Source organism: Phoxinus phoxinus, assembly GCF_949152265.1.
Source record: "Phoxinus phoxinus genome assembly, chromosome: 3".
Classification (NCBI taxonomy): Eukaryota; Metazoa; Chordata; class Actinopteri; order Cypriniformes; family Leuciscidae; genus Phoxinus; species Phoxinus phoxinus.
In genome coordinates this window covers 17,721,159-17,745,590 of record NC_136878.1, presented here as the reverse complement: position 1 = coordinate 17,745,590, position 24,432 = coordinate 17,721,159, and the positions used below count along the sequence as shown (strand labels likewise).

Genomic DNA, 24,432 nt, shown 5'->3' with positions numbered 1-24,432 from the left:
GATAGATCCTTAATTTGTGATACGGTGCCAAACTATAACACATGCTCTGGTTCTTTACGCATGTTTTATGTGTATTTTAGAGATTGAATTCAATCATTAGGCCTAATTCAATTTTAGAGATTGAATTAGAACCAAACTACTTCTGAATAGGATGTCTACTTAATAAATATTTTTAAAATTATGGAAATGTATGTTTCAGATCACTCAAATCATATATGAAAATAGAGTCATTGTATGGTCACCAGTGGAGCCTGGATATCATCTAGTGGAAAAGTTAGTTTTTTTAGATATCAACCTAAAATTTGGCACAGAACTACAATGTTTCATGTTTGGTTTAGATTTTTTTTTAAATATATTTAGAGTTAAACATGCTTTGTAATATATATATTTTATCTAAAATATATTTTTTTGTATTTTATATAAAATAGGCCTACAAAAATACATATTTTACATTTTTATAAACTTAAAACTTCTATAACTTTATTTCTATAACTGTTTTTACTTCTACAATAATCTGTGATGTTTCTCCTTCAAAAAGATGACAAACTGCACCGAAGTATTCAAGATTTATAACAATTTAAGTTGGAAAAGTAATTTTCATGTCTATGCTCAAAAAGTGGGACTGACAGTTAACAGATTAAACAGTTTTGTTTAAAAAGTTAAACTCAGCAAGACACTGGCACTTCAGGACTAGAGTTAAAGAGCTCTGACATAAAAAAAATAAATGTTATTTTGTATTTGTACAGTTGCTTTTGAATAGCAGTCTATAATATGGGTCAAATTGAAGCATGAACATCGAAATCGTATAGAAAATTACGTAAACACATTTCACTACACATCAGCATGTAGAAACTTTGCATGCATGTTTATGACCCTAAATAGGAAAAAGTCAAAAAAATTCAAGAAAAATAACAATAGTATCATATAGGCTAGCTTGAAAAAGGATATAACATCTAATTTTAACAGTCTGTGGCTGACAAAATGTTTTTTCCGTATTGATAAAAAGGAAAGCTCCTTTTTAGCTTCCTACTTCATAGGGTAGTAAAAAACTAAAATAACAAATAACCATGAAATGTTATTATTTTTTGGGTCTGTACAGTTGCCTTTCAGCATTAAAATATGTAGGTCAAATTGCCCCAATGAACATCACAAACACAATTATGTGTCAAAACACATCACAGTGTTGAAAATTTACATATAAAATGTCAAATAAAAAAACAGGTAGGCCTATTATTTCCGACAACTCAAAAATCGAAATGGGTCAAACAAGAGAGTTAAAGTGTGAGGTTTCAGCCAAAACAAAAAACAGAACAAGTTTTTCTAACAGAAATTATAATAAATGAAAGCCAGAAAATGATGGTATGTCAGTTACAACTGCTTTTTTTCACATTATGTTTTTCTGATAATTCTTTTATTCGGTTTCCAGACTATTTTCTGTTCTAGCATGTTTTCCCCTGTGAAGGTAACGTGTATAAGCAAACATGATACTCAAATACTCTAAATTCGTGAGTTTCCTCGTCTGCTCAACAACAGGACGTTTGTTTGTGTGTGTGTGTGTGTGTGTGTGTGTGTGTGTGTGTGTGTCACTGACGAAGTAGCCTACTAATAACACTCAATAAGACATCACACTTTTACTATATTAATCTACTACAACTACATTGTCGTTAATTGTTTTTTATCTGGGCACGCTTCCTGGATTGCATTTCAGCTGTCACGTATTCCTAGTTGTTGAGCTAGGGTTTCGGATGGGGGATGGGCGAGGTGGAAATACAGGTTCTCCAGGTGATACCGCAGAACCATGAAACGCCTTCTTTCACGTTTAAACAGCAATACAACTAGATTTAATTTTAAGCTGCTGTTACTGTTCGAAACACAAAACGTAAGTTACAATAATTAGGGATCGTATGAAAGCAGATAAGCCTAGTTTTACTATGTAACGTTAGGCTGAGTTGCTGCTTTATCCAAACGTATTTCGAACGGTTCTAAGAGCCGATTCAAAATAACGATTCGTAACAGAATTTATTAAATAAGGTCATATTTGAGTGACAGGTAGACTACTGTGATGTTTTCTGTTCTTGCAGACCTGTACTAAATAAACTAGCCTAGGCCTATGATTTAAACGCTAAACTCCACTATACGCACATAGTAATTACATTTTAATAGAAGAAAACATTTACGAAACGTTTAGCAAAATAACAGATAGCAGCTAATTAAAACATATTAAAAGTGTATAGGCCTACTGAATAAATCACAGCAGTCAATGACACGACGTAATAATAAAAAAGTAGCCTAATGTAACTTAGACTAAACATGATTCAAACACTGAAAACATGGACGCCTAACGTTACCTGAGACTGAGATAGAGAGGCACACAAAGACGAAGGCCAACATATCCGCTCTGAAACGAAAGAAGTCTTCCAAAATATTCCGCTTTTCTTAAAATGCCTGCTTTTCTAATATGATACTAGAACTTTTAGAGAGTTGTGTATTTCCTAGGCCCACGGAAAGCCAAGTCAAGATAAGCAGAAGGGTGAAACTAAACGCCCTTTCGAGTGATACCGTGTTACCTGTGCCGCGCTGTGATTGGTTAGATACGAGACACTGTGGCACTCCCACTGAATGACGTAATGAAAGTAAACGCAGGTTCAAGGAAGACAAACTACTTCTCAGAATAAACACATCCTTATTATGAATTCTATATAGGCCTACATAACTCAGCAAGGAACTCGCATAATAATATCTTCACAAACTTGTCAGGAGAGTGGAGAACCATAAGTTCAAATAACAACAAAGTCTGGGAACTTTGGATATTCCTATTATTTAATAAAAATGTAATAATAATAATCATTTAAAATAATTTAATATTCAACATGTAACACAAATTGTTAAACCAACAATTTGATATAGAAAGGATGTGTAGTTTTGCATTTCAAAGGTTTCATTCATTTAAACAAATGTGTGTGGTGAGCAATGTGGAGTTATGGCATATTGCAGTAGACCTATGCAAATGTGAAAGTATGTGGAAGATTGTTGATCTTGTCCCTGCATCAGTGTTTAGCTGGAACTCACAAAGAACACACACAATATATCAGGAGTGAAAAGTGAGATTATGATTATTTAAAAGGAGCAAAATATGTTTCTTGTTTTGACCCCTTTTTTCACATCTCCTGAGGAAAACTTGTGAATCCAGGGGGGGGGGGGGGGGCTCTGGAAGATTGACAGGTACTGGAACATGAAAGAAAATCGGTTGCTATGTTTAATGTGATTGTTTGTATTTTCCTTTCCTTTTCTTTTTACTTCTAGCATTAACAACTCTGTAAAGATGTAAATGCTTAACATTGTAATGTGGAGCATGACACCAGCTGCACTTCTCCTTGACAAAAAACACCTAACTACAGTATGATAATATTTTAGTATTTCCTGTAGGTGGGCAGAGATAAGTATAGCTACTGAATCACCCTTTTGACGACTGGTTACCAGCAGATGTGTCTGAGATAGTATCAAAATAGTATTGGGCCTTTTCTCTCTTAAAAACAGAGACTACATGTTTGCTTTAAAATATCTGAGTACATTTTGAACATTAATTTCAGCAATTTTGTCAACATCTTATACAAATTAATATACATATTTTTTTATTATTAATCACTGATGTGCCCTTTTGTATAATTGTATATACAAATGTGGACAAAAAGACCTACTCCTAGGCTATATGGAGGCCCATACTACATATATTGTAGATTGTCTTTAAATTAAATGACACTCTTCACTCCAAATCTTCTGCCTCTTTTCTCTGATTTAAAAAAAAGGATGGGCTCATATGGCAAAGGGAGCATGTAATTCTTTTAATGCCACTCTGAGGTCCATTTTTTCAGAGTCAAAACATCAGCTCATACTGAAAGAACAATAAGTCCCACTTCATGCAGTCCATCATCATGTGTTATAGGAGGAAATCCCCCACAGCTTATTTGTTAGTTACATGCCATGAAAAATAATAACATACTCTCTTTCAGGTGTTTAAGAATAAAAGTGTATGTCTTATTTCCTCCTCATCACATCAAGTGACTGGATGAGTCACTGTTTTGATTTTCTGATAATCAGAATTTAGAACAAGCTGGTGTTGCAGCTTAGTTTCAGTAGATGATGTTTTTGGACCGAGCAGAAAGGGAGAGAAGTAAAACTAGTCTTTTTAATTAGAAAAGACTAGAACATAACTGTTATAAATATGTCTGCATCTCCTTTTCTGTCTAAAAAATTCTTGTACACCCTGTTTAGTCACACGCTCATAAGACATGTGCTATTGTGTGTGTGTGTGTGTCTTCATTGACTTCGTTCTGATATCCAATTTTATCTAACAATAACCTTTAATGGATTATTTTGTAATATTTTTTTTTTACTGTCTTACTGTAGGCCAGGGGAGGAGGGAGCTCCATTAGCGCATGTTCTTCTCTTCATGTTAACTAAACCTCTCTCACAGAAACCTCTCTCATTTTATGACAGACAGAATACACTGTATAAGGAAATAGCCTAATGATGGATATTAAAGCAAAACAGTTGGTCAAGCAGCAAAACATGGAATCCTGAGGCTGAAATAGTGAGGGCAAGATGTCCACTCTAAAAAGAAAGTTAATACTGAACATTATGGCTAATAATAAAGCATGACCAATGTAGCTGGATATTTAGTATTTAAAATAATGTAACAAATATTTGTGCTGGTTCAACAAGATAACAGAGTAAAATAAATCAGTGTTTCTATTTAAAATAATCAATATTGTGTACCTTGGCACTATATGGGGGCTCAGCAATTTGATTTAAATGTTAAAGGTAACTAAAACTGACGGTACCCACAGTAAACTGTAAACTCATTTATGACTAATAATAAAGAGATTGAGAGAACGTGTCCACAGCGGGTATAAACAGTAAAAATATTGATTTTGTAGGCGAGGTTCTTAGATACTGTACTATATATGAAAAATCCTCTTTGCATCTTTAAAAAAATAAGTTAACAATACAAAATGATATATTACAAAAGCAATTGGAGTCACATTTCTTCATTTAGCAGATTTGTTTTTCCAAAAGCGACTTCCAAATGAGGAACATCACAAGCAATATTTCTTAAGAGGCATCAATATTTCTGGTAATGAGTGTTTGTGACCACCAAAAAGTAGCTGGATGTAACGGTCACCAGCTGGAGTGCCCTTGAGAGCCACCAGAGGGCACTCCACAACAGACTATTGTCATTCGCTCATAATAAACTACATCTCCCACAATTCTCTGCCTGGACTCATCAGCATTCATTGTTTTCACCTCTGTCTCATCTTCTTGTTTGCTCACCATATATAAGCCTGGTTCTTTCTGTTATTCCCGGCAATGTCTTGTTTAGTGTTTATACTGCATTTCTGAGCATTCTCCCTGGTTTCATTGTTTCTTGGATTCCTTTTTGCTTTTGACCCCTGCCTGTTTGTTTGTTTGGACTGACTTCCTGTGCTTGATTGCGATCTTGGATTACTCAAATAAACTGTATTTGGATCCTCAACCTTTGTGTCTCAGAGCAGTTCGTAACACTGGAAGTGAAAAAAATTATGATTAGAATTTACCAACTACTGAGTTTCATGGTCTTCTCATCATATTCACCATTGACAGACACCTCTCCGCCATAATTTTGCTTGCGGCACCTTTTCAAACCTCAGTCCTTCATTATGCGATATAGCCTTCATATTGAGAAAAAGGCACGATGCAATTACATCCCCCCCATATCACATTTAAAATATAAATACTCACATGGAATATGAATCTCTGCTTCATAGAACATGTTGTTTACATACCAAACACAATAATTTCAATGCTGGGGAAAAAGTTACAGTGATAAACTGGAAGACAACAGAGTTCATAACAACAGTATTTTTATCCATAGGCCTATCAGTTTATTTTTTTTAACATTTTTAAAACAAGATTTTTTCAACATCACTGGATTTTAAAATGCACTACGAGCCATAATTGGGAGACAAAGTCGGATTCAAGCAAACAAAGTATAACGGCAAGGTTGGAAATATAAACAATATGACTGTAATTTGGACTTCTAGATTCTACATTTACTAAAGGTAAAGATCTTGAGACTTGCACTCTCAGACCTGGGAAGACCAACTGCTTTGGAGATCAGAGGCAGGAGGTGAAAATGGATCTGGACGTTATGTTTGACAAATTATTGTAGAAAATATTGTCTGATTGACAGAAAATTTAAACAATGGCTAGTTTGAATGTGGTTACAAAATGTGGTTGAATATATTAAACATAGAAAAAAGTAGTATATTGAAATTACATTTTATTAATGAAATGAAAAAAATATGAAAAAATCACTACATGAAATAAATTCTTGGTCTTAGAGCAGTCATGTTGAATGGAATCTACAATTCATGTCTATGTTTTTGCAGCTCTAGTTTTAACTTGGTTATTTCTAATTCCAGTTTTTGTATCTCTAGTTTTAGTTTCACCTCTTGCAACGTGAATGTGCCATACATCTTTTCCAGAATGTGGTTCATGGTGCTCTTGCTTGGCACAATGTGTGTCTCCGTGCTCAAGGTGTCCCTCTCTGCTGACACTTGGATGTTGTCTACATCAACTATATTACAAAAACAAAGTTAGACAAAAATGAACAATGCTAGGGAGACATTAAAAAGCTTAGTTTATTGACAAGTTTGTAAAGAGTTGTACACAGTCCAAACAGTGATGATGACTAACTAAAAACTAAACATCAGAAACACAATATTCTACATAGAATATTAAATAACAGTGGATAATTTTTCTCTCTTACTTAAAGTCATGGAAATGCTATAATGTTTATTTTCTTTTGCTACTGGAGCAAATGGAAATATAAAAATTATATTTGCCATCATAGAGGTTTATCCTACAACTTCCGCTTCTGAGAACTCCAGAAATGTAAAAAGAGTCAATTGGTTAATTTAAGGGGCTTGTTAGTTACCGGTAGTTTGCTCAAGAAAATGCTATTTGTGGTCTGTAGCACACACTTAGATTAATGTTTGTTACATAGACAGAATTTAATGTTTTGGTGCTGTTTAAAAAAAAAAAATTATAATCTTCTCGGGGGAGCATGCCCTCGGACACCCTAGAAATTCTGTGTGATGTGCCTTTTTTGTTGTTTTTCAAAATGAACACAATGGAAATATTAAGTCACTAAATCATCAATTCTTCTTTCAAAAAGTGTTTTTGTCTAACCCTCATTGACTACGGTAAGCCTATTGTAAGTGTTTAGAACCTGAGACCTATAGCGGCCAATTAGCTGTTCTTACAATAAGAATTTCTTAATATTGCTAAAATAATCGTTACAAATAAATATTTATGATAAAGTATCTTAGAAGAAAAGGTTCTATATAGAACCTTAAAAGGCTCTAGGCGCTTCGTATTTGGAACCCCTAAAAGGTTCTACACTCTTAGAAAAAAAGGGTTCATTGGGGTTCTATATAGAACCATAGGGTTCTTTACTCAACTCCAAAGAACCTTTTATGCTAAAAAGGTTCTATAATGACAAGAAAGAACCCTTTCTTGGGTTCTGTATAGAACCTTTTAGGGGTTCCAAATACGAAGCGCCTATAGAACCTTAAAAGAACCTTTTCTTCTAAGAGTGATTTAAAATATGTGCTATGTGTGTCAGGGTTCTGCGCTGGCAGCTTTGTCTTTGTTTCATGCATCTATGTTTGTGTTGTGCTTAAACATGTGGTTTTGTCTTTGTTTGTGTTGGCCATGTGCTCCTCTGTCCCTGCCTCCTTGTTTCCCTGTACCACACCCCCTTGTCTAGTTGTGTCCTCGTTTGTCTGAGTATTGTCACCTGTTCCTCATGTTCTCTGCTCCCTTGTTTGGATTCTCGTTTACCTGAGTGTGTTCACCTGTCCCTTGTCTGAGTGTGCTCTCCTGTTCCTCTTGTTCTCTGCTCCCTTTATGTGTCTTGTGTTTTCTGTCTTGTGTTGCAACTTACACAGCTAGTGTCTCTTTAGTTGCATGTTCATGTCTTGTTGGTCATGTGCTTGTGTGTGATTTTCATGTTTGATGTGAGCACATGGCTTGTCTCGTTATGCTGCCATGTGCTCTATCTAATGTCTGACCCCGCCCATCTTGTTATCTTATTATTGGTTCAGTTTCCTCACCTGTCCTCCCTCGTTACCTGCCTTGTTTGCTGTCCCATTTATTCCCCTTGTGTTTGCTGTCCTTTGCCAGATCGTTATCGCACATCGTCGCATGTTGTTGTTACCCTGCCTGTCTGATGAGTCCTGTCGTATGTGTCCTACCAAGTCTAGTCTATAGTGTTTTCCCCCACGGGGTAGTTTCTGTTTTACTTTACTTAGTTTAATAAAGCTCATATTTCTCTGCATCCTTGAGTCCTCCTTCAACCCTACTTCAACCCGTGACAATGTGTGTGTGTGTGTTTGTGATCCTGGTAAACCCTATATTATGAGGACAAAATGTCCCCACAAAGATGGAAAGATCAGAAATCTTTGTCCTGGTGGGGACATTTTCTGATCCCTATGAGGAAAACAGATTAGCTATACATCATACTATGTGGTTTTGTGAAAATGTAAAAATGCAGAAAGTTTTCTGATGTGAAGGGTTAGGGATATAGTTAGGCCACATTTACACATAGCTGGGTATTTAGAGAAACGAATATTTCTCCCCCTCCGTTTTCAATAATAACATCGTGCACACAACCCGCATAAATACGCCGTTGAGCGCCTTTATAACTATGCTAAACCTATGGGCGGCAGTGTAGGGAGAAGGATAAAGCCATGCAAGCCAATCAGAATCCTCAGAATCGACAAGAGAGAACCTAAAACCCCGTTTCTCCCAGTTGACACGACAACATATAACCGGCGTTTTCAGAAATCTCCACTTTTTAGAAATGATCGTTTTCTGGGATAAAAACGGTGTTTTCGTGTAAATGACAGGCCAAAACGCAGAGAAATATCTGCGTTTTCCCATCGTGTAAACGGGGCCTTAGTGTAAGGGGATGGAATATACAGTTTGCACAATATACAAATTATGTCTACACTCTAAAAAATGCTGGGTTGTTTCAACCCAATTTTGGGTAAAATATGGACAAACCCAAACGTTGGGTTAATATAATGTGAAAATTTAACCCAACGGCTGGGTTTGTCCATATTTTACCCAAAATTGGGTTGAAACAACCCAGCATTTTTTAGAGTGTATGTGTGTGTGAGAGAGAGTGTTTTCCCTCACTGCTCAACTTCTTTGGACCCTGCATGTAGTCACATTTACCTAACGGATCTACTATTAAACAAATTTCTTACCTATGAAACTTGGTCACATGACCATAAACGATAAAATTTCTTCCTTGAAGTAACTATCGCATGTACCCTTCCCTAACGGACTTGTAGAAGGGCCCTTTGTGAAGAGTTTCAGCGGTTCACTTTCGTTCGGAACACCCCTACAAACGGCGTCCCCTTCCCTAAGTGCCTAAACACCGTTTGAAATCCACCCCAAGATGAACGAATTGCTCTCTGAGACAACTTGTTTTTCCAAATCGTATAAATGATTCATTCAAAATGAACAAACGGTTAATGATCAACCCATCTCTATTACTTACGGACATCCATCTGCACTGCATCACCACGCTGAGGGGCACCTTCTCCATTAGTGGCCTCACAGAAATATGAACCGATATCCAGCTTAGACACACTCGGGAACTCCTGATCAAACAAAACAATTTTACAAGAATAATATACCTGGAAAATTGAAAAATTACATACATTTTTTAGCAATATACAGTATAGTACTGAATGTTTTGACCAAAAAGTTTGATGTGACTATATCCACCTTATTTTTCAAGTAAGCCATTTGTAAATTTAATGTGTCTGGATTCATGTGTAATCCACTTCCAGCTATTTTTAGCTGTACAAAAAACAGCTAAATATTGCAAAATGCTTGATATTGGAAATTGGTGTTTCTTACCCTATTATTTTAATGTAGTGGCTTAGTTATAAACACGCTGTTTGGTAGCGCAACAGTTTTACCATTTACTGCACTTTGTTATTCTTCTCGTTATTTCCCCATAGCGGCTAATGAACCAGAAGTTTAATTCAAAGAAAATTGCTTACTTCTGCGTTAAAAAAAAGGTGGACACATACACACTCATTATATATGATATTTTGTATTTTCCAATATTGTAGATCAACACTCACCAGGTTACCATTGAAAGCATTCATCTTGTAGGTGAGGTTTTTAAAAGAGGGGAACTTGCTGGGATCATCAGGGAGGGGAGTGCTGTCTTTGTACCACTTATAGGTGGGTGGAGGAGAGCCATCATTGTCAAAGCAGGTCAGAAGGGCGTTACTGCCTGTTGTGACTGATGAAGGAATTCTAGATACGGGCTTGGAAGGAGGCACTGTAGAACAATATTTAATCAAAGCTATATATTGTGTTAAAAGTAAACAACACTGGACCCCACTGACATTCATTGTATGCATCACTTTTCAAAATATATTCTTTTGTGTTCCACAGAAAAATAAATTATATAAACTTGGAACCAAATAAAGGTAATATGTAAAAATAAGTCAATAATGACAGTAGTTCACTTTTTTGTGTGAACTACTATCCGTTTAAAACTGCAGGTTAAAAGCAATTTCAGCAGTTTTGGTGATAGCCACTGAATTAGACCACCCACGTTAAGTCAAGTCACCTTCATTTATATAGCGCTTTTAACAATATAGATTGTTTCAAAGCAGCTTTACAGTGATATTAGGAAATTAAAGTGACATCGATTGTTTTGGCTTTACAGCAGCTCTAGAATAAAGTTATTGTCCAGCTAAAGTTAGTTTTGATTTATTCACTTCCGTCGCAACGATCATTAGTTATTAACTTAGCTAACATGACAGAAAACCCTAATGCGATCCGGCCGCTCCGGCCGACCCACAAACTTTGTGATTGGCTAAAAGTAGGCTGGGCCACTCGCTGTTGCTGTTTATAGCTTAGGGTTATGATATTTCATGACATATACATTAGTGACATCTATCAGGTAGTAATGATTATGTAAACAACACAATAAGATTTACCAAGGACAGTGAGTTTGACTGTCTTCTCTCCATATCCACCATTTCCAGATACCTCACAGTCATAGTCTCCAGTGTCTGCTCGCGTCACCTTTTCAAATCTCAGTCCTCCAGTATACACAGTGATACGGCTTGCATACTGAGCTGAAAGAAAAAAGATGCACATCTTTCCTCAAATCGTCATTTTACACACAATAAGGAAATGCAACTGAAGGTCACAATGATGACTCTGGATGACAACAGTAAACTTTTTTATCCATACCAGTTGGCTTGTTATCAAAGTAAATGTATGACTGAGAACCCTTGAGATCCTTGAACTTCCATTCTACTCTGGGTGTTGCTCCAAAGTCAGCGGCGTAGACACATTTCAAATCAGCTCCTGAAAAAAAAGGTTGAATACTTGATACATAAATGTGCATGTTTTTCATCAATTCTTAAATAAGCATCACCCAAAACAGGCAGACCTTTCCTTAGGCTAGCCAGCCAGCTCTCAAACAAATTGTTACATTTGTAACAAACACCACACAAATTACTATTCTTCAGTGCGAAACCTATGCAGGCAGGCACCACATCAAAACTTCTCCATTAGTAATATCTGACTGCTTATGACACACAGACACAATTATATTTGAAAGACAAACAAACAGAAAAGGCTAAATGAAACTTACCCTCATTCTCCTTCACTTTTATTGAGGGATAAAAAACAGAAACCGTAAATGCGGCATGTAGGCCTGCAGACAGAAAGAGATTAAGAAGTTAAGAGATTTATTCAATCTTTAATTACATTCTACAGTCTCGCGCCGGCCGTTTTACACGGATCCTACTATCACAAATTCGCCAGTTTTGGTCACTGAACAGAGGTAATTGACTATACTGTTTACAGTGCCGCTCTCATGCTAGCTCTCTCTAAAATAATTTTGTTTAGTCCCCATAAATCTGTATACACTTGAATTAAAGTAATACTATCTATAGTCAGAGGACATAACCACTACTAAGCCGACCAATATCAATATTTACTTTCTCTGATAGTAGCTTTGGTCATGCCATGTTTTCCCACGTACACTTAGCTAGAGTAACATTACATTAAACAGAGGTAAGGCTCACCCTATTTAGGTTGGTCGATTAACATTTTGTTGTCCTAAACAGAAATTCCCCTTTTTAGCCTTTACAGTCTAAATACACAAGAACAAGTGGCAAGTGTTAATCCAATGTGTCTTAGCCAGATGATGTCCATACTTGTGGTCTAGGAATGGCTGAACCTGGCAGATTTGAGGGAGACAGATAAATATCAATCTCTCAACTCCCTGATCCTCTTCGGTGATGCGGTCGAGAACTTCGCCCAACAGTTCTCGGCTGCACAGAAGCAGACGGAGGCGATTAAGCACATCCTGCCCAGGCTGCTGTTTCCACCATACATCCGGCTGCAGCTCCCCTGCCTGCTCATCGCGGAGGGCGCCCCCCTGGGGCTTCCACCTCCGCTCCCACACAGCCACAGCAGAAGCCTCCGGCAGCAGGAAAGCGCCTCAGCCCGTCCCCTCCAAGCGTCAGGCCAAGCGGCAATGAGACGGGTGACCCAGTGATGGAGGGAACAGCTCTTTGGGAGATGCAGACCGCACCTCTCCTACCCCCAGAGGAGGATCGGGCGGAGAATCCTTTGTTTAGTTTTATTTTTGTTCTGCCGCTGGCTCAAAACTCTCAAATAAGAAAGAGCAGTTTCTTCTATCTCTGGGTCCCAAGAGGGTGCGAATGGCAGGGTGTGGCGCTATACCTTGCCACTCTCACCATGCTCTCCTGACGCCAGCAGGCAGCGGTGTGCAGTTCGACGACGCAATGTCTTCTCGCGCACCCTCTGCCCAACCGTAGAGGTAAATGTTGCACCGCACACTCAATCCACAGTCCGGGCCCCTGTGCTCCACCTCGCTGCCCAGCTGCGGGTACCTCTGTGGTTCCTCGTATCCCGCTTGCACGATCTCTGGAGGCCTGGCTATCGCTTCAAAGGCCGTCTTGCTGGCTCATTCGGACAATCAGACTTGGCTATGCAATTCAGTTCGCCCCACGTCACCCCAAGTTCAGTGCTGGACGAGGAATGGGCCCTTCACAAGCTCCTGTTTAAAATGTTGACGAAGAGATGCATTTTTGGATGCATTTAACCCAAGATTGGTTTGCAGTGATCGACCTAAAGTCTCATATTTCGATTCTCCCTCGATACAGACAAGTTCCTGCACTTTCTGTTTGAGTGACGAGCATATCAGTAAAAAGTTCTCCCCTTCGGGCTGTCCCTGTCACCTCGTGTCTTCACGAAAGTCGTGGAGGCGGCTTGTTCCTATAAGGGAAACACAGCGTCCACATTCTCAGCTGTCTTGATGACTGGCTCGTACTGACCTATATGCAAGAGCAGTTGTGCAAACACAGGGACCTGGTGTTCCAGCACATCAGCCATCTTGGGTTTCAGGTCAACTACGAAAAGAGCAAACTGTCCCCCGAACAGAGAATCTTTTTTCTCTGTATGGAGTTGAACTCGGTCAACAAGAACTCGGTTGCACGTTTCACGAACAAGCGTGCTCAGTCAGTGCTGAACTGCCTGAATTCGTTCAAGGGCAGGACAACGGTTCCACTAAAACGATTTCAGAGTCTCCTGGGTCATATGGCATCCGCAGCTGCAGTCACGCTGCTCAGGTTGCTTCATATGAGACCACTTCAGCACTGGCTTTCACGACCGAGTCCCGTGATGGCCATGGCAACACGGCACGCACCGGGTGGCAATTACCCCAGCCTGTTACCAAACCTTGAGTCCATGGTCAGACCTTGCATTTCTACGGGCAGGAGTTCCATATATAACAAGTGTCCAGGCATGTTGGTGTTTCAACAGATGCCTCCACTAACAGCTGGGATGGGGTGCTCATGGACAGGACCTCGACTGCAGTGGCACATGTAGTGGCTATTTTATGATATTCACTGATCTTTAGTAAAATATAGATGATTCAAAGAATGTCACATGTGTGACTCTCACTTGTTAGTGTGAGAAGATTCTGTTTATGTACCTGGGAAGGCAGAAGGGAGAGACACTCCAGAGAACAGACGAACGAGGACCTCTGACCTAGATGTCAGAAGGCCATTTGGTGAAGGAGGGCTTAGGAGTTGGCTCTAGTGACGAATCGAAACTAGTGTTATGGCTTCCTTGTCTATGGAAAACCACTGGATGGAAAACTACTGTGGGAGGAGGGCTCTGAAGAAGAAGACCTTGAATCTTAGATAAAAGCTGGTTCAGTCTGTCTGGGGGTGTGTCACTCTTCTGCACAGGGTAACAGCTGTGTATTAGACTGCTCCTTCTTGCAAGAATAAATACTTTAATTTTATAATTTGACTCTGAGTCTCCCTTACGCAGTGATGTTTGTTTGATGAATTTTTGCCACAACAATTTGGTGTCAGAAGTGGGATTCCTTGGACGATGCCTCCTGGACCTGAGATCGGACGGTGTTTGGCCACCTGGACTGAGTAAGTTCCAGCTCTACCTCGTAAACTTAAGAGAGAGAGGCCGGCCGATGTCAGAGCCCGGGAGGATCGGACACTGGAATCAAAGAACTCAGGTGGCTCAGAACAACACATCTCTGGGTAATGTATAATGAAATTAAGTTTAATTGGGGGAAGAGTGAAATTGAACCATATTGGCTGAGAACTGTTTTCTGTGGTACGTAATCTGAAATTAATTGAGATCTACGTACAGATCAAGATATTTCAAACAGATACGAGGAAAATAATCTGAAATTAATTGAGGTCTGTGACAGAACAAGATATTTCAAGCAGATAAATAATCTGGAATTAATTGAGAACTGTGGCAGACCAAGACATTTCATACAGATAGGTACCTGGAAATTAATTGTTCCACCACGGAGCAAAGTATTTTTGGGTGCTGAGGCTAATTAGGGGGAGCCAAGAAAGTCGTAACAGATTTTTTGGTAAACCGTAATTAGGAGGACACTAATAGTGTAACCCGTCCGACTGGGTTAAAAGAAAGGTCGGGTTTGTCGGGGACGCTTGACAAATAAAGAGAACGCGCGTAAAAGAGAAATCCACAGAAAGCAGATAAGCGGTCAATATGGGGAAGTCTCAAAAGCAAGCTTGCGAAATTTGGTACACCGGTGTTTTGTCAAATGAGATAGAAATTAAGGGCAGAAATGTATGATATTGAGCACCACAAGATTAAAGACGGTGCGGGAATCAGTTGAACAGGGCAGAGAGAAACAAAGGTTGTTGTGTCTGCGTTCAACGTGTGTAAAAGTGTGAAAAGACAATGAGTTGTTGGCTTGAAGAAGATAAAAGATAAAAGAGTCGATGTAGAATGTATTTCCATATAGTCAGATTGAATATAACTGATAAAAGGGTTTTTGTTTTGTTTTTTTGACTGACATTGACCAAGTCTGTACAGCACGACCTGACTTTTAAAAATGGTTGCAAGACCAAACAACAGACCTGAAAAAGCAGGATACGTGGCGAGACTGAGGGCCGTTGCCCTTCAAATACTTCGATAAGAAAATGAAATTGTGGCTTTAAGTGAAGAATGTAATATTTTTGTTTCAGAGACAGAGAAAGATGTCTGGAGGAAATTTGTCTGAAGACACTATGTTAAATGTTATGTTAAATTGATGATCGAGTTGTGTCGACCATCAAAAGGGGGATGGTATAACAATTGCCAAATATAGTTTATTTAGGGGTAATTGGGTAAAAGCCCTGAAAGAAGCCATTCTTCTGCCTAACAAAATTGCTGTCTGGATTGTTTCAACAGGAAACGCCAGGACATCGAAGGCCGTGGAAACTACGTACTTTACTATCTAACGATAACCTCGAAATTTGTTTTGCTTTACAGAGAGCATGGAGGATTGGGAGACAGGGCAAAATGTGTTGAATAATGGCTATGGATGAATTTTGGTAACGGTCCTGGCCTGATTGTTATTATTGTGGAAAGGTGTACAGAGCATAACTTTAAAATTTTCCTTTTTCAGAATGTCAGGATGGATTGCATCAAGCTGAACTGATTCTGTTTTCCAAATGTATGAATATTGACTTGTTAACGTGGATATGTTTTTCAGGGGAAAAGGACTCTGACTTTATTAAGCAAGAAATGTCTAATGATAATATGTTTCAGTTTGTAAACAGATGGTAAAAAAATTCCACAGGTCACACCAAAAGGGATGAGGGAAAGACAAATCACTAACAAAATACTTAAAGTCTCCATTCACAGGTGACACCTGGGTCCAAGCCGCTCACCTACACCAACAGGCCGCAACCATCCCATTAGTCCATGGGGCGAGAGGATGTTGGCCAACTAATGAATTAAGAATGTGGTTTTGTGATGATTTTGAGGATTTTATCTGATTATATTAAAATAGGGTTTAGTATTGATATTGGTATATGACAAATGATTTGATTGGTTACTGATTCATTAGAAAATATTTAAGGCAAATGTTTTGAGGAAGAGAAGATCTATTAATTCATGTAAATTATGGGGATTATTATTGAAGCTTATTAAGTAGAACCACTGCCTGATTGAATTAAAAGTAAAAGAACAAAATATGGTTAGGGAAATGGATATGGGGAAAATGTTGAATGTGTAGGAGTTATGATTGTATGTGTTATTCTGATAATTTTGTTATTCATGGGTGAATGTGAGAAAACTGGAATGTCTGTTCAATTGAAAATGACAGTCTATCTGGATGATGATGATGGTGAACAAAATTATGCAGATGATTCAAGTAGAGATTACAGTTAAATGTGTTGATGTTTTCTTTTTCTTTCTGAGAACGATTGATATGTAAAGAGGGTTAAAAGTAGCAGTCATCCGTGTTACGAGATGGCGTACAAGGACAGGGTTTGAAACTGAGGGATTTTTTTTATTTTTTTTATTTTTTTATTTTTATTTATTTATTTATTTATTATCTGTTTGTTTTCCTACTGTGCTATAATCTTTTTCCTTACTAGTGTGACTGCGGTAGTGAGCCCGGCATTAGTAAATTGTTTACTTGCTTGCTAAATAATTAATGGGGCTTTCCCCCACAAAAAACAGCCTTATGCTTCTTCATTCTAAACTTTTTCTTCACAGGTTCAAGGAGACTGATCTTTTAGGATGGTGATGTAATGACTTGAACTTGCATGTTGTTATTATTATTATGTTTGATTAATAATGATAAAAAGTGAGGAGTGTAGTGGCTATTTTATGATATTCACTGATCTTTAGTAAAATATAGATGATTCAAAGAATGTCACATGTGTGACTCTCACTTGTTAGTGTGAGAAGATTCTGTTTATGTACCTGGGAAGGCAGAAGGGAGAGACACTCCAGAGAACAGACGAACGAGGACCTCTGACCTAGATGTCAGAAGGCCATTTGGTGAAGGAGGGCTTAGGAGTTGGCTCTAGTGACGAATCGAAACTAGTGTTATGGCTTCCTTGTCTATGGAAAACCACTGGATGGAAAACTACTGTGGGAGGAGGGCTCTGAAGAAGAAGACCTTGAATCTTAGATAAAAGCTGGTTCAGTCTGTCTGGGGGTGTGTCACTCTTCTGCACAGGGTAACAGCTGTGTATTAGACTGCTCCTTCTTGCAAGAATAAATACTTTAATTTTATAATTTGACTCTGAGTCTCCCTTACGCAGTGATGTTTGTTTGATGAATTTTTGCCACAACACACATCAACTGCCCTGAGTTGCCAGCAGTACAGTTTGCGCTGCACCACTTAAATCAGTGCTAAAGGGCAAGCAAGTACTGGTCTAGTCGGACAACACTGCAGCTGTTGAGTACATCAACCATCAGGGTGGTCTACGCTTCCGTCACATGTCGCAACTCGCCCACCATCTCCTCTGAAGGTCAGAAGTATCTGAGCTCACTTCGCGGCGTTCACATTCCGATTAGAGATGTACTTTCCTTCCTGCAAGAAGGGCTGGAGCGAAGGCTTGTTCCCTCCACCCTGAAAGTGTATGTTGCCGCTATCGCGCCACATCACAATGAACTTTTAGGGGGGTAACAGTTAAAAGACCCGAGACCAGATATGATGAAAGAAGACCAGGAGTCGTGAGGTTCAATCAAAAAGATAAAAATTTACTGAAGAATAGTTTGCAGTTTCATCGGTAGAGCGAGTGTCAAAGTCTCACGAGGAGGTCGCAAGCCAACTCTACCTTACACAAAAATAATACACCAATTATACCATTTTGCAAGGGCAAGCATCGCATCATCATACATCTGATTGGCTAAGAGAACATAAAACCATAAACAATTTCACACATGTGAGCAGATAAAAGGTGCCTATCGCCATTAGTTAGGATAGCTGTCGCCAATCCTTAGATTTAGGTCAGCGTTAACCTCGCAGGTTAGAGGAGAGCGCCGATGCGGCTGAGCGTTGTGTCCCAAGTGCCTATGTAGAAAGTCAAACACACACACACAGAACACCACCAAATAACATCACCAAGGCCGAAGAGTGCTTGAGCTCTGCATTATCAGTTAGCCAAAACATAGCTCCTCAGGAAGAAAGGCAGAGAAATGGCATTGCTCTCTAGAGAAAATATACATGACAGAATACATTTAAAACACATGTAAAGCACTGTATAGCTTACAAAAGAATATAGAAATGATTATGTGATAATGCATATATTTGATTATTGATTTGTATAAAAGTAATGTAAGCATTCAAAAGGATATAGAATGAACTATATATATAACTGACTGAAGAGACAAGGGATTTTGACCAACCCTTCAGAACTATATGGTAAGTCTGTGGGAAAGCACGACCTGATCATCAGGTTCCTGAGGGTCGTGAGAAGGTGAGAAGGTCCCCTTTTGGGACCTCTCCTTAGTCTTAGCAGTCTTACCGAGAGCGCCCTTCTAACCACTGCAGTCAGTAGAGCTTAAAATTCTGTCTCTTAAGACTGCACTCGCTTCTGTTGAGAGGGTGGGGTACCTGCAGACATTTTCAGTCGACGAATCGTGCCTGGAATTCAGACCGGTCAACTTCAAGTAATCCTGAGACCCCGGCTGGATATGTACCCAAGGTTCCCATTACTCCTTTCCGGAATCAGGTGGTGAACCTACGAGCTCTGCTTCCAGAGGAGGCAGACCCAGCTCTTGCTTTGCTCTGTCCCGTTCACGCTTTGCACCTATACCTGGACCTCAGAACAGTTCTTTGTCTGTTTTGGAGGCCAGCAGAAGGGAAAGGCTGTCTCCATAGACTTGGCATATTAGGCCCAAGACCAGCCGTGCCCTCTTGGGGTGCGTGCTCATTCCACAGCACCGCGCTAGCAGACATTTGTAGACCTGATAGTTTGGCGACACCTAACACAATTGTGAGGTTTTATAATTTTGATTATAAAAAGTAGCTACAAGTAGCCAATAACACTTAGGACCCGCTCGTGAACGGCTAATGTGGGCTATCTGCTCCACAGGTGAGTTCCTCGCCTGGCGAACCCTGCATGGAGTTCCTCCAGCAAATTCAGCAGTCAGACGTGGCGGAGGCATTAGACACTTGGTCTAGCAATAAGGATATTTATTGTTTAAATTTCTTACAAAAAATGCCAAATTTGAAAGTTGAGACTTTGTTTCCTATTAAAAGTAACCTGCTCTGTAGGCTACTTTCTGTCAGTGCGTTGTCAGTGTCCTCTTTGCTCCGCGATGAATTATTCACTGCGTGAGAATATGCTGTGGCATGAGAGCGGCATGCCTTGTCGGACATAGCAACAGTAACTAAACGGGGCGGGTCTTTGCAAACGGTCAATTGTTGTACCGCCACTGAACGGCAAGGACACACCGTTTCGGCTCCTCAGCGCAAAACTTGAATGTGCAAGTGCAAGCAGGCTTCCTTATATACCCGGCGCTTTGCGGAGCGAGGGGATCTCGGGCGAGATACCAATTTGTTAGTTCAGTTCCGACGTGACATTCTCTGTTCCCTCCTTCGGGGAACGGGGGTTACATTAGTAACCTAGACATTTCCAGAGTGTAATGATGTTCTGACATCATCTTCATATAAGCCAGACACTTATTTTAGTATTTATTTTTTATCCAATAGAGACAAATAATCAAACAAAAGCAACATGTGAGATGGAACCCTGTCGATTTGGCAGGCTCAGAAAAAGATAAATGATGAACTCTTCAAGATTTAAAGGTGCCATGTGTACAAAATTGTGGTAAAAATATCCAAAAAATGAGCTACACGCATCAAAAGAATGAGAAGAAATAAGGGCAATGATGTCATTAAAAAAATGTCAAGTTATAGTGCTGCAGAGATATCAACCTTAATTAGCATTAGCATTACTAGCCACGGCACGGCCCGACAGGTGTCGTAATACCAGTTTCGGCCATGGGAGGCGGTATGCGGGCAACATAACCACCAGCCAACCTGCAATACACGAATAACTCGCACGGCTTGTAGGCGTACTTGAACCTGATGTCAATCGTGTGGAAAGTGCAGCCCACTACTTCATTTCAATTCAGGGAAGAGAGCAGAAAGATGGCTGAAGGATGAAAGCGCGGGGGACGGCGAGCGAACTGCAGCGCATAGCCCTGTTTTACAACGTTCAGCACCCATTCTGACACGCCCGGGATCGCTTCCCATGCTTTCGCACGCATAGCTAGGGGCAGAATGGTCTCCGTGTTCTGACCGCCGCACTGTGCGGGTTCGAGAAACTGAAACGGAGGTATCAGCGCGGCGCGCGCGCCCTCGTTGTCTGAATATTGCTGCCTCGCTGACGACAGCAGCCGCTGTTTCACATTCAATGACTCGGTCGCTAAGGACGGAGAACAATTTGTGGCGCGAACAGGTCATTTGTAGCCTACTGTATCTTTCAACAGTGTTCGTGTTTTTTTTACTATAGTAGAGATGATCGGTTCACATGCGCAGTCTGATGTTTACTGCATCACTCGACATGGAGAGGTTGGGTAAAGTAATAATTACAAGAGCTTCACGGTTATCAGATAAGCATTCAACGGCCCTGTAATACACACATGACGGCGATGCGCAAATCGAGTGTGTGTGTCACAAATCATTACTGTTTCTTCAACTTATTAAAATATCTTACTTTACTGCAACTATCTGTTTCTGCTTCTTTATCATATTTATAGTGTGTGATTTATAAAATACCTTAGGCCTATATCCTACATCACATATTTTGATTTTGGACGTCTGGTCACTTTATATCTTATATCAGAATATTATATTACTGTTAAGCCGACTATGAATATTAAAATATGCCGAACCATGTGTCCTGTATCATCTACATGAATGAAATTTGCAGAAAAAACCCCCGCGTGAAAATCAGTTCGGTATTCAGTGAGGTATGATTAATTAAATGCGCTGACAGCTCATTGCACCTGCCATACAGATTACACTGAGTGGAGCGGGTGACCGGTCTAAGATGGCGGCCCCACGGCTCGACCGCGCTAGTAGGCAGTAGCGGTCAATAGGGCGTCTATCTATATGATGTCTATGGTTGTGAAGGTAGGGGCGGAGCATAGAGACTATGCCGTTTCTCGTCTGTTACTCTAGAGTAGACCAATTCACTTTATGGAGGTATACTGCCCCCATCTGGTATGGAATGTGGAGTAGGCTATGACTTGATTTTTTTGCCAGACAATTACACATGGCACCTTTAAGAAAACATATTATTGTATTAAAAACAAACACAGGATTTATCCATATTACAAACATCCCATGTAATCTTCTAATGTGTTGCACAAAGCTGTAAATGTTTCAGATTGGGTTTAAATGTGTTTTAGATAGACATCTTCTCAACAATGAAGGTTAAAAGAAGACATTTGTTTTTAATTATATCATTTTAAAATGACTTATTTGTAATTTGAATGTCTCAATTTTGACAAACATTACAGCAAAGGAAGAAGAGAAAATATTGTAGGTCTATTAAAAAAAAAAGCTAATTTTTCCACGTTCCATTAAAAAACCACCAGACCTGCTACAAAATCCTTGTGACACTAGCAAACATTTAGATGTAAACAGTACATTTCATTTTAAAGAGTGTGAGAAAGTTATGAAAACTTTTGTGAAAAAAAAATATTGTAAAAATTTTTTTAAAAAAACGAGTAAACAGCAAACATTTATGAAATTAAAATTAATATAGTAGCCTATGAATTCACATTCATTCAAACACGTTTTTCTGACCATTCTTTAAATCATAATTTTTCAATCGTTATTTTATACGTTTCCCCGTCTGCTCAACAGGATGTTGTATATGCGAGCGCAGTAGGCCTATCTGTGTCCGCGTCACTGCACTCTAAAAAAAACAGATGGTTCTTTACAGTTCTATTTATACCGTTTATATACTGTCTATGATTTATACCGTATCGTCCATGAATAACCCTTTATGCTGAAATGGTTCGTTGTGTTAGAGTTCTTTATTCCCGCCTTTTTGTTTTTCAAATCTGTAACTGTCAAAGCCTCCTCATTACTGATTTTCTGGAGCTCAGCTGTACAACCAGTTACTACACTATCAACATACTCTCAACAGCTAGGCTAAATTATTTATTTCTTAAAATGTCTATAAATTATAACTATAAAAAATTGAACAATAATTTCCTAACAATGTATTTTTCTCTTTTTAGTTTAACAGAACATGCATTGCGCAGCTCTGTTCAGTTAAGGAAGGGCACTCTTCTCTTCTCCACAAAGTAACAGAGATAGCCTTAGATATAGAATGATCCAAATTGTTGGATTTTTTTAAAATTATGACTTTATGCCTAAACATACACAGTCACACAAAAAAAACATTAAAGCTATATGACTTTATATCGCTTTTTCGTTTTGACATGGTAAAGGGCTTATTCTGTCCATTTTTGCTAATGTTGGCCTTCATGAACATAAAGGTTCCTACTTGTTTTTACATAATCAAATGGAAAAGACACAATGTAACTCTAAACTCAATTGTGTATTTCAGATGTGTATTCACATCATAGGATTGTGAAAATATTTCACTGAAACTTGGTCTTCATTACATCTACATCGTGTTCAATGTCAATTGTTATTCACCTCTGTTAGAGCACTGTAAATATTGCTACAATCTCCCATGTCAATAAAAAATAAAAAGCAGGCAACCTAATTGACACAACATGCTGTTTTGTTTTAATGTAAAACCCAAATAGAGGCAACAAGATATAAGACCAGGCAGATAGAGGACTAAAAACCACTATTTATGAATAATTTATAAAAATAATATTGATAACAGTAATATTAATAATAATAATATGAAGATACTAATATATGAATTAAATGAAATAACGTTGAAAATTGTATTTATAACACCATAGCATGTTCTAACTTCTATATAGCACTTTCAAAGGTTCTGAATGGAACCTTATAAAAAGGGTTCTATTTAGCATCAAAAAGGGTTTTGCTAATTGTTACAAGCTGAAGAACCCTAATTTGGTACCATTTTTCTTAAGAGTGTGGCAAAGTAGCCTAGGCTACTATTAGATAACAAAAACATCACACTTTACTTTACTGGCCGTTAACTGTTTTTGTTACGAAGTCTCTTTCCAAACACATTTCGAACGGCTCTTAATTTACTCGGTTCACTGATTCGAGTCAATTTGAATGAAATAGCCTACGCTTCTTCAAATGGTTCGACTTCAAATATTTGCGAGTTGGTTTTCAAGGTTCATTGACGCCGATTCAAAATAAAGATTTAGGGAATTTGTTAAAGGACACATCATTTGAGTGACAGGTATGATGTTTTGTTTGTTCTTGCAGACCTGTAGGCCTACTAAATAAACTATTTAAACACTAAACTCCACCATATAATAGGCCCTATAGCCTATAAAAATAGCAGCTAATTAAAGATTTTTATACTAAAGTCTATAGCCTACTAAATAATCAGAGCAGTCATTGAAAACATTGACTAACTTACCTGTGACTGAGATAGAGAGGAACACAAAGACGAAGGTCAGCATATCCACTCTGAAATTATAAAAAGTATTTCAAAATAGGCTATTCCACTTTTCTAAAAAAAAAAAAAAAAAAAAACTGATTTAATAGGCCTATTGTTACTAGAACTTTTAGGGGGCTGTGTATTAGCTACTAAACCCACTCAAAGCTAAGGATAAACTGAAAGGTTTAAAACTAAACGCCCTTTCGAGTCATAGGACGCGTCATTGTCCGCTTTCGTCCCTTGCTGCGATACTTCGTCAACGCGCCCCTCATAGGTCCGGCCAATACCAAAGCACACGTGTTCGAAATCTCCCCCTATTCTCCTTCACCATTCCCTCCATTAATATAGTTCACTTGAAGGAGTGAATGCTAGTGAGTGAAGTAGGCTACTGAGTGAGTGCGCTGGAAGGGCTTGCCACTTTTGCATAGTTTATGCTTGCTGT

The 24,432-nt window shown here is 38.8% G+C and overlaps 1 protein-coding gene across 1 annotated transcript in view; it reads right to left on the bottom strand.

Moving 5' to 3' along the window:
* Positions 1 to 24,200, bottom strand: part of f11r.1 (F11 receptor, tandem duplicate 1) — a 34,058-nt gene extending 9,858 nt beyond the window's left edge. Inside the window, exons 1-9 of the mRNA XM_079605591.1 lie at positions 23,970 to 24,200; positions 11,741 to 11,803; positions 11,335 to 11,451; positions 11,076 to 11,216; positions 10,206 to 10,408; positions 9,611 to 9,713; positions 6,406 to 6,616; positions 5,823 to 5,842; positions 2,349 to 2,435 (exon numbers count right to left, since the gene is read on the bottom strand). Of these exons, the coding sequence (XP_079461717.1) occupies positions 2,349 to 2,435; positions 5,823 to 5,842; positions 6,406 to 6,616; positions 9,611 to 9,713; positions 10,206 to 10,408; positions 11,076 to 11,216; positions 11,335 to 11,451; positions 11,741 to 11,803; positions 23,970 to 24,012 (988 nt within the window). The 5' untranslated portion in view covers positions 24,013 to 24,200. The remainder of the gene's footprint in view (positions 1 to 2,348; positions 2,436 to 5,822; positions 5,843 to 6,405; positions 6,617 to 9,610; positions 9,714 to 10,205; positions 10,409 to 11,075; positions 11,217 to 11,334; positions 11,452 to 11,740; positions 11,804 to 23,969) is intronic.
* Between the last annotated feature and the right edge of the window lie 232 nt (positions 24,201 to 24,432).